This window comes from Cygnus atratus, chromosome 1 (genome assembly GCF_013377495.2).
Source record: "Cygnus atratus isolate AKBS03 ecotype Queensland, Australia chromosome 1, CAtr_DNAZoo_HiC_assembly, whole genome shotgun sequence".
Taxonomy (NCBI): domain Eukaryota; kingdom Metazoa; phylum Chordata; class Aves; order Anseriformes; family Anatidae; genus Cygnus; species Cygnus atratus.
Genome location: NC_066362.1, coordinates 80,897,979 through 80,918,672, shown reverse-complemented (window position 1 = coordinate 80,918,672; position 20,694 = coordinate 80,897,979). Strand labels below are relative to the sequence as shown.

Here is a 20,694-nt window from a genome sequence, read left to right as displayed (position 1 = left end):
ATCTTTTCAAACTTTCATGGTGCAGGCAGGTCTCTGAGGGAACTGTAAAAGTAGACCTCTGCATATAACAACAGTTTTAATGGCAAAAATTCATCAAAGTCTTTCAGGAGATATTTAATGAGTCAGTTAAGATAAGGAATAATGCAGGGGAATGCCACAATCTCCTAGTGTAAGAAAAATTCTCTTGTTGTCTTTACTAACATTAAAGAATGCAAACTCCCTTCTATTCACAATAGGATGAAGAGCGGTATCAATGGGATTCCTGATATAAGAAAAGGATTGCTATTTGTATAGGGAGTACGGTAAACTTCAAGGCATGATAATATTCAAGCCCAAAATTCTGAAAAGGAAAGCATCAAGTCAGATCATGTAGTGCTTTTTCTTTCCTGCCAACTCTTCTTTGCCTATGGATTTATACAGCTCTCTTCACACCTAAACATACTGAGAAATTCTTAGCACACAGCTCTGAAGTAGGGAAATATCTTGGTGTCTTTTTCACACATGGACTAAAGGCCTACATGCTGTAGCTGTTCAAAACTACCAGTACTACAGTAATTGAAGGCAACTATGTTGATTTAAACTGAGCTACGGATACACTCCCAAACAAGTTGCCTAAGGTAATACTGAAGGCTGGGACTGAGATGGGAATTGAGACTTCTTTTTCTGCACCCCAGTCCATTGCTTTAATCACATAACTATTCACTCTTCACAACATTTTTTGCAGTCCTACCTTAGCTCTACTGAACTGAGCAGTTTCGTTTCTCACCAACCCTATTCTAAGCTGTTTTGTCCTTTGTTTGGACTATTAAGTACTATTAAGAGCATGTAAAAGGCAAACTGGACTTCAGTGCCCTTTTGATACTGTAGAGAATTGTGCAGAGACCCCTTTTCACAGTGTTTTTTTTTGTAAAATCTGTCTGTTTATTTGTATGAATTGTGATCTCACATGCCTTTATTTAGATTACATTAAGATACAGTCTTACAGGAAAAAAAAAGGAATTTCTATAGCTCACCATCAGTGACCTCCAGCTGAGCCTTTGCTAAAATGCTTCCAGCAACTGTCAGTGCTTGACAAATGTAGTAGCCCGCATCAGACCGTTGAATGTTGGTAATAGTGAGGTCTCCAGTTGGTGATACTGAATACCTGCTGTTGGGTTGCAGAGGCTGGTTTGGGAAGAGCAGATTCTGCAAAGACAATTTATCTCACATCAGTTCTACATATAGAATTTTAATAGAGCCACCTTTCTCTCAGCTAAAGATATGATGATTTTTCCTTAAAATTTCTCTCTATAAAAAGTAAGTGTGGTTATGAATTTATGAACATACAGAGACAATTTTTTCCTGTCTTGGGCAACTTGCAGTTTAAATTAGAAACAGCCCTTTCATAGCATAGTGTGTTCTGGCTAGGGATTTAGGCGACAAGAAATTTTCCAACAATCACTTTTGACTGATCTGTATTTGTTAAACATTTAACTTCATTCTGAATTAAAAATTTTAATAATACACTTGGTTAGCTGTCAAAGCCGGTTATACTACTACAGTAAATATTAGAAAGATAGAAGAAAGAATTGAATTCTGGAGACTTGGGGGAGCATAGGGCTATTGTTTGGCAGTGAATATGATCTGGGTGAAGGAGAAAGTAAGAGCACAGCACGGAAGTAAAGGTGGGAGGAAGATACAAAGAGGTCATAAAGTAGGAGAAGCTGGCATAGCACAAGAGTTTAAAGGAGAAGTAAAAGGAAATTAAAACTGAAATATACCAAAGCAGAAAAGCTACATGGAGCCTTGAGGGTAAAGAGGAAGGGTATAAATCTAATGTGGAAATCATGGGAAAGAAAAAAAAAAAATTTATATAGGATAAGACATCAGTTAGCACAGAACAGGGAGATTAGCTTTTGCCTTTGGGCTGAACTGGAGAAAAGAGAGATGTCAGTAAGAATAACTAAAATGAATGTAGCAGTCATTGAATATGATGAAGGACTGAACGAATCAATAATACAGACAAAAGGACTTAAAAGGTTTTAGTGGTGAGGGCTGTGTTTTCAAGGAAAAAGTTATACTGTCTAGGACAACTCTAGATGAGAATAAAGAACAGGAAAAGAAAGAGAGGCAATATGAACAGAAAGGTTAGCATCATGGCCCAATGAGACAGAGAGGGGAACAGAGGAGACAAATTAAACAGTGATAATGAATTGATAAATTCCAGGCACATAGGGTCTGTCTCTAATACCAACTCAACAAGCCTGTATAAAAAATACACATTTTTTGTCTCAGGAATATCCCAAAACCCTGTTACCATACCCTGATAAGCTTTCAGTCTTTATTGTGGCTTTGTATACCTCTACTGTGTTTTCTATTAATGACTCACTACTAAATTTTAAGCTAATCTATATGGGTAAAAAATAAACCTAAAAACATAGAGTAGGGTATTAAATAATTTTTCCAGATAATATTTTACACTTCAGTAGGAGCTGATCATGACTCCTCCTTTCAAGGACCAGGTAACTATGGATTATAATTTGTCCTACATTACAATACAGTCCACTATTTTAATGCTTTTACATTTTCACTGGTTTTAATAAGCTGCTGGTTTACTCATCGGGGCACAATGGTTGCATGCGGGGTTGCAAACAGTGGGACAAAAGTCACCTCCGATGTAGTACCACTTTCTTCTGGATTTATCTCAAGGATGAATTTAATCCAGAGAGTTTAAAAATTACAGATGTCCTGCCCTGGAGTATTTCATTGGTGGGTGGATGTTAGACTCCTGGTTAAAGGCTACCAAGTACTAAGGACCAGACATTCATGCACAAGTTGGCACAAGAAATTACTCAGGAGGAAACAGCTCCCCTCCCTTCCAGCTGGTTGTGCTCAGTAAAACAAGGTTGAGAAATAGATACAGAATGAAAAATGCCCTACAATTATTGGAGTGGGCTAACATGACTACTTAACATTACTTTGAACACTAACAGCGGTGCTGCAAATGGTTCCTTGAGTAAAAGCAGAAGACTGTAAATCCAGGTAACAACTTGTAGCCAGGCATGCAAAGGTGAAAATTAAAGCAAGTTCAGTGGATAGTGCTTAATTTGGCCAAAACACAGTCCTCCCTATTTTAATGAAGAAATGCAGTATGTGGAAACTCACCTATTCTAGGGCATCTCATTGCAAATTCTAGCAAGTTCTGTGTTGAGATGGTAACACTAACCTGTGTTACTTCACTGATGCTCAATTAAGATTAACATAAGGGTATAATGAATCACATTGAGCTATGTTTCAAGGTTCGATAATAAACCATGTAGGTATCAATTTTTATGTTGCATTTATTTGCCAAAAAAGAACGTTCTAACCCTCAGGGATCTGGTTCTCAATGTGGTAATTAATTTTCCAGGTTTGTAATTAAACAGCTTCAACATGGTACAATCGGTAGGTAATAACATTCAATTAAAGACACAAAATGCATTTTTACCTTAAAATGTTTTTACCCTTGAAGTGATACCAATGGAAGAGGATAAAATAGAGTATTAACACTTTTCAATTACGCTAAATGACTTTAATCCTGCAAATGATGTCCTACTTTAATTAGAAGCTCTTCTCTTTATTACAGCATGATGGATGTCCACTTTATTAGATTCGAGTGTGACACTGTAAGCTCACTTTACATAAACATTACTATGTTATTAAAATGCTCTACAAGGCAGGTTTTTGAAATGTTTGCAAGCACATCAGTACTTCCTACTTCAATTTCAAGATGCTATTTTACTTTTCCCTTGGAACAATGTTCACCTTATTGAGACACAAAATACTGTGCTCTTCCAGAAGCTTGATCCCACTTGATCCATGGAGACTAGATCTGAAGTTCTCTAATTACTATACTGAAAGAAGTACATTGAAGACTAAGCTTACACTCATATGAGCTTACACTCATAAAGTAATAGCGTTGTATCTTTGTAAGTTGCAACCTAGCACCAAATGCTGTCAACCTTGGTCTTGTCATTCTAGTCAGCTATCTGACCTGGTAAGATGATGAAACAACAGCAGGTGGGGCAGAGTGGGAGATCTGTGGTTCAGTTCTTTTCTCACACTTTGAGCTGTTACACAGCACCTCCAGATTACAGGCACATCTGCATTGCACAGCACAATGTGGGTACTTGAGTTAATTCATATATCACTGTATGGGGAAAAAGTAGCACAGTGCTCTAAAAAAACAATTTAGCCAAGGGACAAGGACACACAGTGTAGCTACATAAACAGATGCAGGCCAGACAAGTTTCATCTCAAAGCTGCAGAAGGCACTGTCCTTGGACATCCATTTGTCCCTTTTAATCTTTCTTCAGGTACAAAGGAGAATTTGGCATGTAGTTTACAATGTCCAAAGTTAACATGCTTACAGGAACTGCAGTTGAAAGCAAAGATGCTTTACTTCTGTTGTAACACGATACCAATGTTGCAAAAGCAGCAAAAAAAAATAAAAATATGGCAAGACATTCAAACACTCAGTCAGTATTAGCTGATGGCAATATTATTGGCTACATCAGAAATTTTGCTTTCACAAGATGACAGTAAGGATTCAGGCAAATATTTCCAAAAACAGATTTAGAAATTTCCTGAGATCATTCTACTGAAGAAAGCAGCTGAGTGTTCAAAACCTATATCTGTATGCACTGTGAGAATATGCCAATGCAAATCAGTTTGCTAGATATATATCCACTTGATCATGTCTAGACAGGTTATGAATTGTAATTACTGACTCTGATTAGTTAAAAATTGAGCCATAGCTTTTTTATCTACTGTGTTTGTCTCACCCACCTGTTTGTTGGGTGTTTTAGAATGATGCATTTAAGGTATATACTGTTGTTTTTTACACTTTTATACAGCAGCTAGCACAAGTTTCAGCAACTTAAATGGACTTTGAGTTCTTTACAATGTTAATATTAAAAACAAACGAAAAAACAGCAACAAGACGTTGGTAGAGGATAGTGACTTTTTAAAAAACAAATTCTTGCAAAAGATTAGAAGAATGAAAATTAATATGTCTTTCTTTAAAAATCAAGATGTATGACCATTTAGAAAGGCTTGAAACACTTATAGGGTGCTTATAACTTACCTGGCTTCCTTCTTTTTGCCAAAAAACAGCTGGTTGGGGATTTCCTTTCGTTTCACAAGGAAAAGTCACTGTTCGACCCTGGGCTACAATTTGATCTCGTGGTCTCACCACAAACTGTGGAGGAGCTACAATGTAAGAAAAAACATGGTGTAAATTTACGATATTTTGCAAGGGGGAGATGAGGAATATCGAAAGAAAAAGACAACATTATGGAGATTTGTTTTATGCCAGAAGACATAACACCAGATATACTAATTAGACAGAATTAATATACCCAGTTGCTAAAAAACAAACAAGCAAACAACAACAACAACAAAAACATTATACACATTAGCATAAACTCAGATGACAATAAATGCTAAGGAGCAACAGTCCAGTGTTTATGATGCTGGTTTCTACCTTCTACCTAAAGATATTCTACCTTTCATCTGCACGGGTACCAGCACTCTCATACACTCTACACTACACAGAGCTTATCATTCTGCTGGAGCTATCACGTGTTGCACAGGGTAAATCAGGGTATACGGACTGCTTGTTTCAGTCTGACTATCTAGACTTTCAATAACGATCAAGAAAGGAGAGGAAGGTCTAGAGGACAGCAGAGAGACAAGTTCAAGAGTTCCCTCGACTTCTCTTAGGGGCAATGTGGTTAAGAAGGGAGTGGGTGGAAAGACTTGCTGTGAAAAGGAGGTTTGATGAAACATCACAGACTTGGGAGATCCAGATTTTGGCTTATGTAAAGAAAAGAAAGAAGCAAGAATTGAAGAGTTGAAAAGTTAGTGGGCTGCAGAGAGCAGTGAGTAAGAAGGAACAGGTATTCCAGGAGGTCAGGAAGAGGAAAGGAAAAGAAGAAAAGGAGAAATTGGAGTTAAAACAAGAAAAGATTCAGGACTGGCTTTGTGTTCAAGTAGATAGCATTAACAGCATTCAAAACTGAACAATTTCAAAAGGAGAGGCGTAGTTTAACTTGTCCAGGAGTGTTGATGTAGAACAGTAAGTCAATGCTTGGTGTGAGCACAAAGGGAGAAAAAAGGTGGTAATGTGCAGAAGGAAAGTGGGGAAGAAGCAGTGGTAGAAGATGACACAGAAAAAAAACTTCAGCAACTATGCTGAGCATGATGTGATAAATTAAGTTTTCTACGCATGATATGCAAATCCTTCAGTTTTGATTCAACATTGGAATTCAATGGAATTGTATTTATACTGTTTGGCATATTTTTAAAATATAATCAGCATCCCCACTTGTTCTTAGCAAAAGACTAGCTGACTTTTGGGACAGGCTGAAGAAGGAGGTAAAATTAAAAAAAAAAAAAAAAAGTGATTTTTTCTCCTCATTCCACTATTGCTCTGGTGGTTGTGGAGAGTGATGGTTTAGGAACTACTAAGCTTTTAGGTAAACAGAATTTAAGTGTTTTAGAAAACCATATTTTCACCATTATAATTACAAACTATTTAATTAGGCACGAAGAGCAATCAAGACTCAGCTTCCGATTACACCTGCTGACAGCACAGATGCAGATCTGCTAACAGCATAGAAATGTATGCAGATCTGATCTTTTTGAAATACGCTTTGTACTTCTCATGGATTCTAAAGATCACAAGTCAAATAGCACTAGTATAATGTACTCTTAAAACACAAACTGTAAAGCACTTAATAAACATGCATCACTGTTGATTTAGAAGGCAGAGGGTGAGCACTGAAGGATGAATCTTCCTTCTGTCTCATATACCTGAGCACAAGTTTTGGCTTTTCTGGAGAGACAAGTGTCTGCCTCTTTCCAGGGCCTCAGCAGGCATCAATCTTCTGAAAGCACAGGGATGAAGGGCTAGGTGCCCTGGTGCTGCCCATTTATACCCATATCTTTTGAGGCATCTATAAGTGCTTATGTATTGCTACATATAATCTAGGATCTGAACTCAGCCTGTCCTGTTCCTAAAGCACTGGACTGTAGCATGTTCCTTGGTTTTCACTCACCTTGCTTTACCTACCAGATCTGTAATACAATCCCTACAGGTGTTGGAAAGCACTGATGTGGTAAACAGTATGTGCTTTCATTCATTCAATCATATGGGAAGAGAGAAAGATCTTTTAGTTGTGAATTAGAAACTTCCATTCCTGTAGGCATACTGTGCACTAAGGTGTCTCTACAGTTCTGACCACCGACTTAATAAAGGTCACTGAATTTGTTCAGTGCTTGCTGCTCAGCCAGAGAAGTTCACTGCTCAGGATATTAATATGGAATCAATAGCAACCTCAGGCAGAGCAGAGAGCAGAAAACCTCTAACCTCTTCAGGTGTTACATATGCATTCAACAGGAACTATGCATGAGTCCTATGTCTGTGCTACGTTATAGGTGGCCTCCAGACCATAGTCTTTCTATTGTGAGGCTAAAAACATGGTGTCAGGAGTCCATCCCACAGATCATGCCTAAGCATGATCGATACCTAAGATCGCTTTTTAGGCATGCTTAGTCCACTGGGGGCATGTTATAAAGATGGTGCTCCCAGCTCAACAGAAGGAAGAAAGGTACGGCATTTCCGTGAGCTTATCTTTCAAAACACATAACCAAATAAATGCAGGTAGATAAGTTTAAGGGTTCACCTGAAACATTCTCACACACAAGGCTGTACTGCAAGTCAGTAATTCAAAGCTCTGAGTAGATATAATAGGAAAGTACTTGTTGCTGTAGCAAGGACCAAATTCAGGTATGAGATATAAACCGCCCAATTTCTACCTATAATTTGACCTAACCCTAACTTTGAACATTCCTCACTTTTCTATGAGCAGAAAAACAATCCTTTATTTTGCAAAAAGAGACAGGGAAAAGAAGCAGGAATTTAGGCGTTGATTCAGTCCAGATAATCCAATTGGTGTAGATTTACCTTGTTGCTCTGTTCTCTCCCTGCCACACACCAAATCCTCCCCAGCATTCACCATTCTAGATGAACAGGAGATCTGTGGCATCAGAGCTACAAGTTTATACTTTCTGAAGGCACCAGTAAACCACAGTATATGGTTATGCACAGATCTGTTTTCTAGTATTATTCTGCATCCATAATTAATAGAAATTCACTACAAAAATAAATAAATGAACTAGAGCTTTAATCTAAATATAACCCGATAATCTCAAGGGGAGCTAGCTTTTATTGGTCACTGCATTAATTAAAACATAAAACCAATCCCACCAGCCAAACTATTTAATAGTATACTCTTAAAGAACATGAAAAACCTCATTTTTTTAAAAAATAAAACCTTGCATACATTTTTATGTATTCAAATAAGTTATTCTATAATGAAAGAAACTCGTGTTTTTCACCAATTTGTTGTCATATTCAGCTATAATTCTGTTTACAGACAGATAAAAATGACCTGTTTTATAGCATTTAAACAATGTTTTCACCATATCACTTTTATCTATCAAATTCCACTTGACTAATGAGAATTGACAACTGAAAGTAACAGCTAATACTTGCAGGAGAAATGTTGGTCAAGTATAACTACGAAAGCAGTAAGACTGCCATTATCCCCAGAGAATGCAATGTGACGCTGTTCAGAGACAGCAAGGCTTTTTTGACTTTTTTTTTCAATTTTCCTAAAAAAAAAAAAAAGAACTCATTATCTGCATGCATAAATGCTGTTTGTAAGGTAAATATTATTACTCCTATTTTGCAGAAAGGTTGACTAAGAACATGACTTGCTCAAAATTCAACATCAGTAGAACATTGGACAAAACCTTATTGAAGTCATTATTGCTTCTCTCAAAGTAGGTTTCTTGAATTTTAAAAACAGTTTGAAAAGGTACACTTAGAGAAATAACAGCAGGCTTGATATGCTTCAGCTGTTAAAGAGCTATGAGCTACGTTAATACTTATTTCAGTCTAAACATTAAGATGATTAGAAGAATCTGCTGAAAAAAACTGTTATGCAGCTGCAAACTGAGTGTTGTGCCTATCAAACTATTACCCTTTATTGTTTCAGATGTAACATTAGCTGCATTGGAATAAACAGAGTAGAAAATCTCTTGCTTAGGTGACATTTGAAAATCAAAGACAATGGCTCTAAAAGGAAATGTATTGCTTGAATTCCAGGGCAACAGACAAAAATAAGAAAAAAAAAAAAAAAGAAAAAGAACAATTAAGATTACAGACCTAGTGCACTTCTATTGAATTTTTTTTTTTTTGAGAAATTTAAATAGTACACAGTAAATTAGATTTGATTTCTGGCAAATTATGCTTTGATGTGGCATTCAGCAAGCGCTTGCTTCAATCAATGTCACACTAGAGCTCTGTTATGCTAATAGCGGCTGGTGAGGGTGAGCGGGATGATATGGAAATCAGATGGTTGAACATGAATAGAAAGCATAGGCCATGTACGAGGTGGGCTTTGAGATGAGGGGATGGGAAGACCCTGAGGTTAATCACATCATGTTCAGAACTGTTTTTACAGCACAGAACAGTATTCTACTGCAAGAATGAAAACAGAGATAGAAAAGCATGAGCAGTAGTTAAGCATTAGTTGTTCAAAATGGTAACAGTGCATTCTGTTGCACTCTTTCTAGATGTCACGTTGCGCATCACTAGATGGATCTCTTTTTCTAGTAATAAATGCATATGAAGGTATCCTCTGTTTAAATGTTAAATAGTTGTACAAAAAAAAAAGAAATTAATATTGCAAAATATTTCAAAGGGATTTCTCAATTCTTTTCCAATCCTAACAGTTAGTAGGATCTCTAATATGTTGTGATGGATTGCATTAATTTCTTTCCCAGGAGCGTCTCTGAGTACTAAAGGTTATGCTGAGTCACCAGGAGCTGACAAAGATGCTGATGTAGAAAAGCTTGACCAAGACAGTGAGTTTATCCCTCCTACGTGAACTCCAGTCACCTGATAAGAAATGTTGCAGAAGATTACTCAGAAGATGAGAGGAAAATTACCACAGAAAAATGTGATTTTACAGTAAAAAACACTGTAATCCCATATGAAATACAAGCAACATTTTCTTCCAGTGACAGTTTTCTAAGCTGGTCTTGTGATTTGTGGTTCACGTTGAACACAATGATCCTACGGGAATTCTATTATCATAACTTGCTTGGAGCAGCTCCCCCAGTCCAGGTGCACTGGAGTGCACATGTTATATTGCTGTGACTTTAATTAAAAGTAGATATTGTACCAAGTTTTAGTCCAGTATCACTACCACAAGCAGAAATGGCACTGTAACCACAGCAAGTAATATCAGTGGGATTTTTGTTCTCATGTTTTTGTTTTTCCTAACACCTTCGATTAACCAAGGAAACCCCACTATGAGATCAAACTAATTTTATATAATCCAGACAATTTTCAGATAATGAAAACTTTAGTGATCTTTTAATTACATGTACTTAAATAAAACATCCTCAGATATCATGGAATATGAGACTTTATTCAAAGCTCGTTGAAGCTGGCAGAAATTCTCCTGTTGGCTTACATAGTCTTTGGATCAGACTCATTGAAAAAATAATATATTTAAAAAAAAAAGGAACAGATTTTATAGGGCTTAAATTACAGATTTGATAACCTTTAACTGCAACTAATTTCAGTTGATAATCAACTGCAAATGAAATTTGTCATGAAGATTAAGTGATAAAGAAGAGTATTTCATTATAAACTGGTATTGCCTATTATCTGTAAACATATTTCTGTGACTGGTTCAAAGAGGGTAAGGGGAAAGGTGTTAACCTGTAAGCCTTCTAGGCAACACTCATCCCTCTTCCTGATGGAGGAAAAAGCTTTGAAGAACAGGCGGAAAAACATAGTTTGGTAAAGAACCTGGATTCTGTAAGTCTTAGCTCTGCTTCCAGCATGGAAGAGACAGTAAACCAACCTAAAATTCCCATCTGCAGTCTTTTTGTTTGTTTGTTTTTGTATCGTACACTTGCAGCAATTTCATAATTATCTTCTGAGCAATCAAAATGATACTTGGTACAATATTCAGTTGCCTAGCTTGAAAGTAAGAGAGTCAGTTAACATGATGAGATAATGGAGTCTTCCCCAAATGGTCTTCCAGGTTCTGGAATCCCAGCAACATCTCTACCTTCCCTATAAAACCCTCTAAGACTTGAAACTGAGTATCTCAATGTGGCATTGAAGCGACAATATTCATGTGGACACAAGCTGGTCTTCAATACATGTTCACATTTTAAGGCATAAAGCTCAGTTCCAGTCTTACCAAATACAGATAAAGAATTGCTTCTAAGATGTTTACGTGAAGAATAGAAGTGTGTTCCAGCTGAAGTATTATTTTCAAAAAGGATATAACCCTTGACATTATCCATGGAGTATGACTACTTATTTGTAGGATTGCTTTGCTGGTTCCAGTGATACTGGGCTAGAAGATAGTTGAAGGAAGTACAGGAATTCTTGAGAGACAGACATGAAAGTTTATGCATTGTGAAACATGGTTTGATATTATACTGTTGCTGATGAAATAAATAGAGGAAAACAGAAAAGATTACCAGTCTCATACACTGTAAGCCTGAGCTGAAACAGCAGTTCTTTTCTTTGAAGTTCAGATCTTGTTAACAGGCACAGACCATAACATGTGGTTCTTAGGAAACGAAGTTATTTGTGAACTATTAGTCATGACCAACAATAAATCAAAGATGTAGCCTCTGACACAGAAGCCATAAGAGGAACTTGAAAGGATGACAACTTAGGCCTACTACTAATTCAGATATTTCTTATTAGGGATAAACCAATGGAAGTTTAGGATGGTCATTTTCTTTATGGTGAAAAGACTTAATCTTATGGTGTGCTCTAATGATCAGGTGCATTCACAGACAGGGAAGGAAGTAAATTTTCATCTTGCTAGTTACTGCTGAGTTGCCTGGGAAATTGATTTCCTTCTCTTCTCTGCCATGAGTATCATGTTAGCACAGCAAACTACAGCTGCAAACCCTAGTCTGTAAGAGTGAAGTTGGACTTTGAAACAAGTGCATGGATCTCCTCTCCTCTCCTCTGTTTTATTTGGATTGTTTGCTTTCTTCTATGATTTATTCTTCAGGTGGATGCTTTTGTCAGTAAAAATGAGGAATGGGTAGGTTGTAAAGGATAACAAGTGATTCATGAAGCCCCTCACTAGATCTGTGATATTATTTTAAAATGACACAAGTGGAGGTGGCAAAGCAGGTGCTTGGTTTGGTTTCGTCTGAAAAGCCACTTCATAGAACCTATCCTTAGAACACCTATAATCCATAGCTCAGATACTATCTTTAACATTGACAATACTTCAAAATTAATTCTCATTTTGTATATTTGATAAATCAAATATAAAAAATTAAAAACAAAGTGGGCAAGTGGGGAGAACTTTCAGCAAGTTGAATGCAAAGGAAGCACTGGGGAAGAGGTATCAAGCTACAGTGGAACAGAAGTAGAGGGCAGAGGGAAGCTACTTCCAAAAGATCATCATCAGGACCAGCTCTGGCATAAGTGTCCTTCACACTGGTGCTGTCTCATGGAAAATGAGAAATTCCCTTTTGTTAGTGGTAGTGTTTTTGTTTGGTTGGTTGCTTTTATTTGTTTGTTTGTTTGATTGACTGTTTGCTTGTTTTCTGGTTTCAGATTCACTGAGAATGTTAAACCATCTTTCATACTTGGACTAATTGTTCTAATCTGAATTTCACTTATAACAACATTTTTATCCTTCAGTTGATCTGAAACACTGAAGCAGATAATCTCTGAGAGCATGGAAGCACAAGCTTTTCTTTTTCTTGTAAGAGGTGAAAGAAGTCTTAGAGAATCAATAAATAAAAACAGCTAACTGCCTTATATATTTTGACATGTAAAATCTCTCTTTTATCCCTGGATGACCTAAAAGAAAGAAGTGGGATAAATCTGTGTGGTGAAAAAAAGAGATGTGAGATAAACAATAATGAAAAACAAACAAGCAAACAAACAAAACAAACAAACAGGTTTGGTTTATATTCAGTTTCCCTGTCAATTTCAATTAAGGTAACTGCCAAATCTGCATTTATTGTTATAAGAAAAGTTTAAGCACAAAGAAAAAATATACTGCCAAGTACTTGTTCTTCCCTATTGCCTACAACTAATTTCAATACAGTAAAATTATGAGAATACTTACAAAACAAACAAACAAAAAGCAAACAAAAAAAAAACACAACCCACAACTGTCTCCTACATAGTTGAGAAAAAAGAAACCTCCTTTCCCCCCCACCCCCATTTCCAGTTCTCTGAACTTATTAACAGCACCTTTCCTGACCTCTATCCTCTGTTTTATGATATATTTAAACATTAAGTTTAAATATCTGGTCTGAATTTCATCTCAACATTGGACTGTAGCCTGACAGAATTTGAATCTCTGCTTTATTATATCTTGTCCAATCATCTCTTCTAACTGGTACTCAAACCTCACAGGTACTCCTGGAAAATCCTTCATTTATCTTTGATACATATAAAGAGAGGTAGCACTGACTCTGGCTGCTCAATACCTTACATTAATCAGGACTTTTCTCTACTCTAGACAATTCTTTCATGTGTTTGTTTTTTATTATTATTATTATTTTTTTTTTTATTTCTCCTTAAGTGCCTGAGATTCAGGATATGACTTTTGTTTAGATGAGATAGAAAAGAAGTGCTCTCCTACATTTGTAATACTTTAGTCCACTTGCTAATGTAAATGGTAACATCAGGTGATGGCATGTACCTTCCCTTTACCTTCTGTGAATTCAGCAAACAAAGCAAATTATGCTAACAAAAACACATGCAATCTGCTATGATTCTTTTTTTCATGGGAGATAGCAGAAGGGTTTGCTTGTAATGCATTTAAAAAAGGAAAGCATACCTCTTGCTGATTTAGTAGGATTTCATCAAAATAACAAGAGTAATTTGGTTATCTGCTTCAAAAAAACATGAATTCACACACTGAATAGAAGAGCCAAGGTGGTGAAAAGAGAAGAAAAGCCTGGGTATGTTGGCCTAATAGGCTACACCTATAGTGAGAAAGATGACAAGTTCCTGGTTCATTTACCCCTGAGAATAAGGAAAGACTGAGGAGATTTTCTGCTCAATTTGGGCCACTGTAAAGAGAAGAGAGGAAAAGGAGTGAGGAAGAAAGGAGATTATTTATGCTGATTGACAATGGTAACATTCAAGGAATGGGACATAAGTAGTTTTGCTGTTGAATAATATTGAGGACTTATCCAAATTGTAATAACTCAGTGGTACAAGCAAGCAGCAATTGAGTAAAGAAGGCAAAGAGAAAAGTGGATGGATTACTGTATTGATTTCCACACTCTTCTTGAAAGAAAAGTTACTAATTTCTCCTTTTAAAAACAGGAAAGGAGCAACACATCAAAAGACTATTTTTCATACACTAATCTTCAAAGACATATGGGAAGATTCAGAATCCACTGAAACAAGAAAACAATTCCTACTGATTTGAGCATACATAATGGACTCAGGAAATTTACACATTAAACCTCTCAAAACTTTCCCAAGCTAGAGTTCAGCAGTAAACTAACTAACTAAATAAATAAATAAATAGGCCCTTTTATCACTTCCTGCACTCGCTATACCCGGCTTTTCTGTAAGAGAAACAGTTTGAGTGCAGGCACATTCTTGGTAATGTAGTGGAATGAGCCCAGTACGTAACAGTATGACTTACTAAAACTTCAGGTAGGCAGCCATCTTTCATGTTTATCCTTGAAGAAGAATCCTCTGTCAGAACTTGTATATTTCTGTTTTGACCGCTCTCTGGCATACCCAAAAGACTTGGAGCAGTTGAAAATGGAGCCAGAGGTTTGTGGACCAGCCCTAATAAATGCCTGGTGGTTAATGTGCTCTGTCCCCATTTGCAGAGCCATTGTGGCTCATACATCACAAATGTATTTCTATGGTATCTTAAGTCATCATGGAAATTCAAGTGTAAGTTCAGCTAGTGGAATTTTGCCAAAGTACAATGCTAAAGACTCTTGGATTTTTAGAGTGGTCTTTCAAGGGCTACTAAGTGCCTGAACAAATCAGCTCTGTATTTTTATTTCTTTCACTCAGCACCAAGCTTTTCTCCTTAATATAAAGGATTTGCCTAATGATAAATAAAAAGAATTAATTCTTTCAGTTAGGGAAGAAGAAAATGCAAAAAGCTTAATATCTTCTGGTGTCCTTACCCTCTTCCGAAAATTTCTATATGTGATAGCAACAGGCAGGCAGACAAAATACTGCACTTTGATACAGATATTACATTTCTGCCACTGAAAGATGGCACAGCAGTGCCAAGCATGATCTCATCTCTTCTGTCACACACCAATTACCACTGCTGATATAGTTTTATAAACCCTCAGTGTCTCAAGTGAAGGTGATAGTTTCATAAATACACTAAAAATAAAAGTATTCATACTATATAGACTTTCCTGCAAGAGTCAGCATGAAATGGAAAAGGATAAAGAGAGAACTCTGTCAGCTATCATCTAAGCAATGTGATTTCCAGCCACAAACACATGCAACCTTGTTTAAATATACAAACCCTTCTATATTGTTTCATGCTACACCACTCTTAATAGACCATTAACCCATGCCAGGTTGATTTATGACATGAAAACTTCCCAGAACAGAGTGAAATGCATCATACAGTCACATTTCACTTAAGTATGAATAGGCTGTATTCAATTAGTATGAAATTTAGAAAATTCATGGCAGATGTCTTATCTGTTTCTCTATTCTCCAACATGGTAGGAAAGTAAGGTTATTGCAACCTGATTGGTCTCCCTTTACTTCCTTAGTTAATTCCAGATAATTTCTATTCAGGTGGCAAAATTATTTGGATATTTGCTGAATGGCAATTCTTTCTCAGAAGATGAGTCATATCATATGACAATTCATTAAGTAAACTTAATCAGGTAAACTACAAGGCAACTGAAATGCAAAAAACCTGTATTTTGACCTAGTTGAAACATAGCTGAAAATAAATTGAAAACAGTATTTGCCACCTCAATGACCTTTTTGATGATTAGCAAAAAGGTAACTAAAGCATTAGACATAGATCTCCACAGATCATCTTTTTGAACTCAACTTTAAGTCTATATCTCAGAGCAATATAGCAATTGGAAAAGCAAGCCATTGTTACTTTTAGGCAGGATTATATGAAACTTTTGGGCTCCTCTTAACTTTTGGAATACTTTTTATAGCTATTCTTCTGCACAGTTGCTGTAAGAAATACAGCAGAATGCCAAAGTGAGAAAATATAAACTTCCTCATCTGGAAGATCCATCCAACAAGTTAAATAACAGTAGAAATAGGGATAAATATGAATAAATATCTTGTTCCCCAAACCCATCTGTTTTAAATCCTGTAGCAAATCATTTCAAAAGGTTATAAATAAGAGAACATCTATTTCAGAAACAGGCAACACGTTTATACCTAGCAGCAAATCCAAACATGATGAGTAATCTGGTATAGAGCTGTTAAATTCACCAGCTGCCATCCACCTCAGGCAGAACTATACCTCATTTTGTCTATGTAGCACATACCATATGTTAAAAACTGCTTGAATCAAACATGGTCAGCGGCAGAAGTAATCCCACTACTGAATTTTCCACTCAAGATGAAATTTAAATTAAATTAAACCAACTAACAGAATACAAATATTTGAAACAGGTAAAAACTAAAAAGAAGATGGAAATGATTCAGCTTGCAGTAAGAACTACTGCAAAGAATAACAAGAATTACAATCCTTGAACATTAGAAATACATACCTTTATTCTTCAGCAACAAGCCAGTGAAAGAAAATGTTTTGGTCTTGTTTAAAACACAAAAAAGACCAAAAACGTCTGCTTTGAAATGGGGGTAGTGATGAAAAGTAGAGGTACCCAGTTAATATGCAGGTATCAGAAAGGAGCATGAAATTTTAAACTGCTCCCCTGCAGTTTATCTTATACCTTAATATATAAATATACTTCTGTTAAAATGTCACTCTCCTAGAGAGTTGTGAGTATATTAAGTAGTGTTTGCTTTAGATTCCTTTCTGTAAGGAGACCTGATTTTTGCTCTGCATTCCACTTAAATTTCTAAATAAACAAACAAACAAAAAGTAAAAAAGCTAAAGATTTGACTCACTATTCTTGTCAAATGACAATTTCAACAGAAGAACATTTGGGCATTTTGGTGGTGAAGTGATGGTGGAGAGGGAAGATATATTGTTTTGCATTACCTGGCTTTAAATTTTCAATAGGATAGGTAGCCGCCTGCTTTGCCTACTTTTGAATGAAACAGAATGAACTGTGGAAACCATTTCAGCTCCTTAAATAAAAAGAAGGAAAGAAGGAGGAATAAGGGGAGGGGAGGCATGGGCAGTCTCATAAGGAAGCTTTTCTACAGGTACAGGTTTAGACAGAAGTGATCCAAAGAAGATGATCTGCTTACACACTGCAACCACTGCACACTCAGTTGTATAGGAGTTATAGATGTTAAAAATCTTTGGAGTTGGATGTACTTTAAAATCTTTTTACAATTCACAAGATAAACACTAAATTAAATAGTTTGATAAAGACCATATGCCCATATAATGATTATTTTAAGGTCAACCACTCTAATTTATGTTTTCCTCAATAAATCATAAAAAAGAAGAATTTTCTTTGCACCAGATGTTCACTTGTTACAAAATAAAATAGTGTGGGCAGGGAATATGACAAATTGACCATGGCGTGGTCACACAAGGGAATCATTCACCTGGACATAAAGTAACTTGATACCGAGAGCTTCTACATACACTTTGGAGATGGAATCATTCACAACTCAATGGCCTGAAAAGTCTTAAAAGAGGATCAGTGCTCTAAAATGAGACACCACCAGCAGTGCTAAAACCTAAAATCGTTTTCTTGTGAATCTTCAGTCTTTTATTTTATGTGGCTTTGACTGAGTTTGAAACAATCACTACTTCAATATTTTTCTTGCCTTTATTTTAATAGTGAGCAGAAAGAAAAAATAAATAAAAGTAAAATGTTTTTCACCTTGCAGCATTTTCATAGTGAATTAAGAAGGAAATTTAATTAGCCGTAAAAAACAGAAACATAAAATGAGAGATTTACATCAGAAGCATACCAAATTAATTCTAAATTTTCTAAGCAAAGGAAAAAAAAATTACAAATTTACTCCAGTTTTACCATTACAACTCCTGGGAATTAAATTCTTGAGAACATGAGCTGGCAGTGTGCCCAAGTGGCTAAAAGGCCAAGGCATCCTGGCTTGTATCAGGAATAGTGTGGCCAGCAGGGCCAGGGAGGTGATCATACTCAGCTCTGGTGAGGCCACACCTCGAGTACTGTGTTCAGCTTTGGGCCCCTCACTACAAGAAGGACATCGAGGCCCTGGAGCGTGCCCAGAGAAGGGCTACGAAGCTGGTGAAGGGCCTGGAACACAAGTCCTGTGAGGAGCGGCTGAGGGAACTGGGGTTGTTTAGTCTAGAGAAGAGGAGGCTCAGGGGAGACCTTACTGCTCTCTACAACTACCTGAAAGGAAGGTGTGGGGAGCTTGGAGTCGGCCTTTTCTCACAGATAACTAGTGATAGGACTAGAGGGAATGGCCTCAAGCTGCGCCAGGGGAGGTTCAGGTTGGAAATTAGCAGACATTTCTTCTCAGAAAGAGCAGTCAGGCATTGGAACGGGTTGCCCTGGGAAGTGGTGGCGTCACCATCCCTGGGGGTGTTTAAGGAAAGGTTGGATGTGGTGCTTAGGGACATGGCTTAGTGGGTGACATTGGTGGTAGGGGGGTGGTTGGACCAGATGATCTTCAAGGTCTTTTCCAACCTTAATGATTCTATGATTCCCAAAGTAATCCTCTAGTGACTTGAGTTTAAAGCTTGCTATTGACTTTTCAATTGGAGAACTGTGAATTGCTCTTCTACTTAGGGAATTCTCTAGCTGTGGATAAGCAATGCCGTGACTGCAGCTTAGCTCTACATATGCTAGTTCAAAAAAACTAGTAAGTATGGGATCACCTTAGTTCTGGAAACAGATGCCTCACCTGGATTTTATCTTTAAATTATTCCAACCTCTTTTCCTCCAACCTCATAACAGTGAAGAGCTGAGACAAGGTCAAATTCAAACTTTGGTCAAACACATTTCTGACATAAGTTTTGACTATATGAAGAAAGACCAGCCCTCTCAGCAATCTCTGTAAACACCAGTACAGACTTTTCACACTAATCCAAAAAAAAATCAAAGTAACCACATCATTATTCTAGAATATATATCTAAATGCAAACTACAAAAATCAGAAGAGAAGTGCAACTGGTTAAATTATTCAGAAAATCCATATAGGCACAGAGTAAACATCCGTGAATGAAAACTAAATAATAAGTTCAGGATATTTGTGAACACCAAAAGAGAATTTCAGCTATTGACAGTTGCAATTTTTCCATTATGCTCAGTTAGATTTTTATAAATTTTTAAAAGTAATTTCAAAGACATAGGAAAGAATCAAATTTTCACAGTGGGATTTCAAAATCCAGAGATTGTCTTCCCCTGGACTTTTTATTCAGAACAGTCTGCATCCTATACAGTGCATTCCAAAATGCACTCCAAGATGACCCAAGGATGAAAATCAGTGATGAACTTTCTTAACAAGCACGGAAATCTACTCCATCCCCTCTTCAATTTCAAGACTATTTTCATTTCAAAAATCTTTGAAAGATACAAGAAAGACGGGACATGCAAAGCCTTTGCTTTTACTGCTATGCAATAAAAGCATAATGAGCTGATCATTTAGGGCCTGATAGAAGCTCACCAAAGTCAATACAATCCTTTCTGTTGATTTCAATGGCGTTTATACCAGGCCCTTAAATAGACTGTTAAAACCATCTGAATGAGTGATTTTGGCTTAGGATCACCACACACCCCCAGTTTCACTGAATGGTATTTATTGGTGATTTAGCAAATGTGTTTGTACATGACATAGCAGAAAATAGAAAGTTCAGAAATAGCACTTTGTCAGTCAAAATCACTTGCCTGGTGTTATAAAGTTAACACTATTAAGCACTGGCTGCTAGCTCAAGCCAGTTAAATGCTGTTGCAAATGAAAGATGAAGCATTGCATGAAGCCATGCTAAAATGGATAGAAGGATGGTTACTTACCAACGGGGCGAGCTGTTGACATTACAATGGTGTAGTGAGAACATAAAAAAGAAATTAAAAAAGAAAAGAATATCTGTCAGAATGCATGATGTGTAATGTTACGTTCAACTATGGATATTACCATGATTGCTAACCCCTCAAATGATAGCCTAAGTAAAATATTTACTGCTATTACTGTTTAGTCACACGTTACTATTATCACATTTATTTGAGCATAGCATCTGAACGAGTTGACTGGAATCATTCTCTAAGAAACATTTTTATTATCTTCACATGCCATCATCAAGTATCACTGTTAGTGCCTGATAAAAGAAAAATTGCTTGCATTAGCACAAACTTTTAGATCTTGATGAACACACCAATTTAAGCTACACTACCAAATGTCATGCCAGTAGATGCAAGGCATTTGATTTCTAAGTTGAATACCAATTGAATGTTAAGCATGGCCAGCCAGTACAGCAGTAGGGGCTA

General features: G+C 36.7%; 1 protein-coding gene across 1 annotated transcript in view; it reads right to left on the bottom strand.

Annotated features, from left to right (window-relative positions):
• Nucleotides 1-20,694, bottom strand: part of ROBO2 (roundabout guidance receptor 2) — a 435,081-nt gene that overhangs the window by 99,227 nt on the left and 315,160 nt on the right. Inside the window, exons 9-11 of the mRNA XM_050710499.1 lie at nucleotides 20,224-20,235; nucleotides 5,105-5,229; nucleotides 1,014-1,185 (exon numbers count right to left, since the gene is read on the bottom strand). Of these exons, the coding sequence (XP_050566456.1) occupies nucleotides 1,014-1,185; nucleotides 5,105-5,229; nucleotides 20,224-20,235 (309 nt within the window). The remainder of the gene's footprint in view (nucleotides 1-1,013; nucleotides 1,186-5,104; nucleotides 5,230-20,223; nucleotides 20,236-20,694) is intronic.